The sequence below is a fragment of the Caenorhabditis briggsae genome (assembly GCF_000004555.2).
Source record: "Caenorhabditis briggsae complete genome, chrI, whole genome shotgun sequence".
Lineage (NCBI taxonomy): Eukaryota > Metazoa > Nematoda > Chromadorea > Rhabditida > Rhabditidae > Caenorhabditis > Caenorhabditis briggsae.
The window spans coordinates 12153629-12159399 of record NC_013489.2 but is presented as its reverse complement, the minus strand read 5'-3'; the positions used below and the strand labels follow the sequence as shown (position 1 = coordinate 12159399).

At 38.4% G+C, this 5771-nt stretch overlaps 1 protein-coding gene across 1 annotated transcript in view; it reads left to right on the top strand.

Moving 5' to 3' along the window:
- Positions 1-5124: 5124 nt before the first annotated feature.
- CBG26623 overlaps positions 5125-5771 on the top strand; it is a gene marked incomplete at both ends in the record, with an annotated part of 3966 nt that continues 3319 nt past the window's right edge. Inside the window, one exon of the mRNA XM_045241328.1 lies at positions 5125-5174. Within this exon, the coding sequence (XP_045100331.1) occupies positions 5125-5174 (50 nt within the window). The remainder of the gene's footprint in view (positions 5175-5771) is intronic.

Here is a 5771-nt window from a genome sequence, read left to right as displayed (position 1 = left end):
CATATCAGTTGCCAACGCAATCTCAATGACCATATTCCTCAATTCCTTGTATTCATCTCTTGTCAAATGGGTCAGAATATTCTTGTCGTCTTCTTTCATCAAACGGAAACAACTCGAAACGTGATGATTCTCCAGAACACTTCTGTCGTTGTCAAGCATCGCAAATTGAGATTGAGATTCGGTATGGAAGTTGTTTGTGTGTCCGGCGGACATGTACTCCAAAAACATCCCGAAAAATTTCCATGTAAGAAAGGCGTTATGATGCCGTGGCCTAGGTTTCTCTCTGCGCGGGAATTCAAATCCTATTTTTTTTTCAACGCAGTTTTTCGGGGATTTAGGATTTTTTTTGAATTTTTTCGCAACAATATTAGGAAAATACATATTTTTTGAAACATTTTAAGGCAATACAAATTTTTGGTCGGAGCCCCTCTTTAAAATTTCGAGATTTTCAAAAATCTTAAAACCTGAATTTTTAAAAAGTTCATTTAAAGGTGGGGGGACAGGAGATTTTTCGTAGTTTTTTTTGTAGCTAGAGTATGCATTCTACCGTGACGGTGTACAACGCTTAATGTCATTCTGCGTACAGCTGTCGTCCTCGCCTTTATGTATGCAATCGGGCGACCGCTTTCTCTTTGCCCGCGTGGCTCAGTCGGTAGCGGCGCCGCACCCTCAATCATCGCCATCACAAGTTCAACTCCTCGAGGGGCCTCTTTGAACGGAATTTCGAGAAAATTGTTTTTATCATGTCCCCCCACCTTTAAAATATCAAAAATTCAAAAATAAAAGGAATCCTAAAAATTCAAAGTTTTTAAAAATCCCCAAAACTACAAATCCCGAAAATCCGAAGCTTCAAAAAATCCCAAAAATTCGAAATTTAAAAAAAATCCCACAACATTGACAAAAACGTTTCGACAAAAAAATTGAAACAAAATTAACATTTTTGGCCAACAATGTGTTTCTAAAAATTGTTCGAGAAAGGCAAATTTGACTTACTCTTCAGGATTCCATTCCTCAAAAATTATCGCAGCAATCTCTTCATATTGTGTTTGGAAAACTTGTTCCTGAAGATCGACGATATCATTTTTGAACCAATTCTGAGCTGAGCAATCATATCACAGTGATCAGTCTCATTTTCTTTTTCTTCTGCTTCTCTGAAAATTATTGATTTTTAAGATTTTTCATGATTTTTGATTTTTTTTCTTGAAAATTTCAAGTTTTCTGATTTTTGTAGTTTTCAATTTTTGGAATTTTCGAAAATTTCGAAAATTTTGGAAATTTCTGGCAATTGTCGAATTTTTCAGGATTTTCGAAATTTTCAAATTATTGGAATTTTTTAAAATGCTGACTTTTGGGATTTTTCAATTTTTAGGATTTCTGGAAATTTTGAATCGTTGGGATTTTCTAAAATTTTGAATTTTTAAGATTTCTAAAGTTTCGAAATTTTCCTGATTTTTTGAGATTTCCATTTTTCGAGATTTTTAAATACTTTTTATTTTTGGAATTTCAGAAAATTTCGAAATTTAAAAAATCTACATGGAATTTTCGTAAACTTCTAATTTTTGGGAATCTTCCAATAACTAACCTCTCTTCTTCTTCCTCCTCTTCTTCTCCAGATTCTTCTCCAGAAGAAATTTCTGGAACCTCCTGGATCTCCAACTCTTGGACCATCTCAAAACTTTCATCTGAATCCGAGAGGATGTCTCCAGAAGACACGTCATCAGAAGTCTCCTCCTTCTTTTGTTCTCTGGAAATTCTAAAACTCATTTTTCTGAAATTTTTCAAAAATTCTGACAGTTCTTAAAAACGTGAATAAAAATTTTTTTTTAACTTACATTTCTTCAGAATCCGTTTCAGAATTTGCTCCAGTAGCTCCGAATCCAGCGAACCATCCAAAAAAAACAAACATCTTTACGATTGTTGTGGATATCAGGGATGAATACTCCAATAGAATCTTTGGACCCTTTTATACGCCCATTTCCAGGTGGATGGGGGACCCACCTGGTTTCCCACCTACCCCTTTGCCCCACCTGGAAATTCTAGCTGTCTGCGTCTCTTTACGCGTCACTCTCTCGCCCGCATCTACAGTAGCCTGATATGTCCCACCTAGGTTTGAAATTATAATAGGATGGCAAATTTGAATGATTTTCTTGGGATTCTAGAAGATTTTGAAGACCGTGAGAAGAAAAATCGCAAAAAAAACTACCATACTTCGAGCCCTAATATCTCGATTCCTGTAAGAGATATCAAAAAGTGATCAACTGATAAAATATTTTTGATAATATGGTAAACAAGTTGTTAGTTAATTTCTTCTTGACATCTCTTGCAGTATTTTTCAAAAAGTCACCATCTCTTCTCGACTTTCCAGTTTCCGAGCATTACGATGGACCATTGGATACCATTCATCGCTCCGAGAACATTCCAGATGTTCCACTTGAAGTCACTTCCTATCCATCCGAACTCAGCTACAAGAAGCTTCCAGTATGCTTTGTTCCAGTTGTTGAAGAAACCGAGAAGAAGGACAAACCATCATTGAAGTCCAGGATTGCCGGATTGTTCAAAAAGTCTCAGCATTCGTATTGATATTTAGGATTTTTTTTGGATTTTTAATTTCATAAATGATACATTTCGTCTGGAAAAGTTCTCCGCAGAATTTTTGAATGTTCACTGATATGCAAACCAAATACAACGATCATTCAAATCGTCCGAACTTTGGGGAAAACGGAATTCAAAGTTTTCGAAATTCTTTTAAATTTTATTACAGTAGTGTACTCATTTTCTTCCTTTTCACATTTTTTGCACATCAAAATACCCATATTGTTTTAGAAATCACATGAAATGTATTACTGTGCATTTTTATCCCTGTTTTTGGGACCTTTCCCATCCGCCACCTTCTTCCTAGGTATCACGTTCCCCACCCCCATTTTCGACATTTTATAAAACTTTTTTCAAAATAATCCTAACTAGGTCAGTTCCGGTCCGTTTTGGCTGATTCTTTTTTCTATCGATAGAAAATCTCTATGGCTATCCGGTTACCAAAAATCGTCAAAATTTGAACCGGCTGAACCAAGTTATGATTAAAAACGTACGAGTGGATCCGGTTCTTTTTCCACGTTTTCCGTTTTTTCTGCCAAACTAGGACCTAAATAAAAAATCCGGCTTTCCCATTCGATCCGTAATTCTGATAGGTATGTTGAAAAAAAAACTATGACTTAATTTGTTTGAAAATGAAAAAGTTTAAAAGGTTATGAGTGAAATGCTCGAATTTCCGATGGTCCAGCTTCCACCTCTTGGTACGCGAAAACCACTGAATGGATCTATCTAATTGTTTGCCTCCCCATAAAAGAAGATCCCTAATTTCATTTTTTGTCTTCAGATTTTTTCCAGGTACGCTGGGTTCTTGAGATATAGGTCATAAACCACAAAAACTTGGGAAAAATTGGCTAAAATTTTTGTCAAAAGTAAATTATCGTGAAAAATCTTTCGAAAATTTTGCCACTAATTCCTCTCGATTTGAAACTTCTCATGTTACAGGGCCAAAGGCCCTGAACCCTGGATCAACTGATTCCACTGAGCCAGGGCCGAAGGCCCTGCATCTGATTCCACCTAATTGCGCGGCACAGCGTAATTCCGCGCCTTGCGGAGTCGGCCGTAGGCCGAGGACGCTAATCCTCTCCTAATTATTATGGCACTACTCAGCAAATTTTTGGCACATGTGCCGCTACTTGGGGCACCGGTGCCGCTGCAACGCGGTAATCGGGGAAGTCGGGGCACGCATGCATTTTGCATGCCGTTGCCGTGCCGTATCCGTTCTCATGTGTGCCGTTATTTGAAATTCTTTCCCCAAAATTGGCTCAATTAATTTCAATATTTTCTTTAAATTTAACAGTTTATTCGATTAGAAATTCAAAAAAAGAGTAAAAAAAAAAAGAAAAAACGATCATTTAAATCTGTAGAGAAGATTGTGTCGAAGATGTCCAATTTCGATGAAAGTACCTTTCCTACTCCTCTTCTCCAGCTTTATTGGCGTTGGGCTTGGCAGGGTGTTTCTGAAAGAACTTTAAAGATTATTTACATAACTAATTGGATGAAAACTCACATTTCTTTGGACGAATTGTCTTCCCGAAAATCTATCGGAAGTTGTCTGGCACCTTTTCACCGAAGATCAGCGGAACTGTAAAACATAGGGATTAACATTAACCTTTCGAACATTTTTTTTGAAAACTGTCATTTCAAAATAGTTCAGTTTTTCACATCTCGCCCACTTACATATTTAATTTGGAATATTCATCGTTGCTGGTCGTAAAATATCTTCTTCTTCTTCAGTATCCCCCACGGTTTGACGACTTCCCTTCTCGTCTTTTATAACTGAAAAGATTTCCGACATCATTATTCATCTCTCAACTCACCTATTTTCAACTCACCTAACATCTCTCAACTCACCTATTTTCCTTCGGTGTCTCTTCCAACGGGACATCTGGTACAGCCAATGTCTGAAAACTAAACAGAAATATATTTCATGATTTTCCACCTGAAAGCCTAGAAAAACAAAACCAAATGCCATAAAACGGTGAAAAGTACAAAAATTTATGAAAATGAATGACAAGCTATTTTCGCAACATTTTCGAAACTATGGATAGAGACGATATGCGCAGGTGGTTCAAGAAAGGGCACGGCAGCGGCACGGTAGCGGCACGCCACATGCTTGCTAGGGTGCGGTGTTCCAAGGGCACTTTCAACGCGGCACGGTGCCGTTTGGATGCGGATTCTGTGCCCCTCTGTGCCCTGGCGTGCCGAAAATTGAGTAGCTAATACTCTGTCCTTTTTTGAAGACAATATGACACTATAATTAGCGGTCCTTGCCCCCTTTGACCCTTCTGAAGACGTCATCTGCTCATGTAGATAAAATAATAGCCAGATTAGGAGAAATAGTATTGGAAGACAGAGAGACGCAGAGAATGGAGCAGATGGGAGGTGGAACGACGATCGGAGGTGGAAAACGGTCATTCTGCATACCCAGCACATCTCCTACCTCGTTTTACCTCATTTTACCAATCAATAGCACTTGTTTTTTTTCTATTTTTTCTGATTAAAGCAATACTGATTTCCAGACTCTATACAGCAAAAATGGCCGGAGTTTTCTCGAAAGTTCTTGTGTATTTTGGATTGGAAGAGAGGTAAGTGGCTATTTTTGCGATTTATGAAACCTAGATCAGCGGGGAAATGCAAAAAATCTATATATACATAGTTTAAAATGGTTATAAATGCTTATAAAAAGAATAAAAAAGAATTTGACACCCAAAGAAATCGAACTTGCGAGATGGCATATTTAAAAACAAGAGCTTTAGCTCCTGCGCCACGCTCTGCACTGCCATCTAGAACAATACTATGCGTATAGAACCCGTTGCTTTTTTAACACTGTCGGCAGACGACAAGGGATGAGGAAGCCCGCGTACCTGTACGCCAACCTCACCTTTCCTCGTTTGGTCGTCCTGTGGTGTAGTGGCTAGCGCACCTGACTTTTACCCGCGAGACGGGGGTTCGAGTACGGCTGCACAGGTCCTGGGCGATGATGCGCATAAAGGACCCGATCCATATGCGATCCTCCATACTTGTAAAATTCCGGGCCGGCCCGGTAGCAAAAATTTTGTCATTTTGAGCCAAATTTTGAGCTCTCAATACAATTCGAAAAGAAATCACATAAGGGTATGTGTTTTGTGTTTTGTGTTTTTTTTTAATTTTCAAAACTTGTGGAATGACCGGCCCGCGGGCCG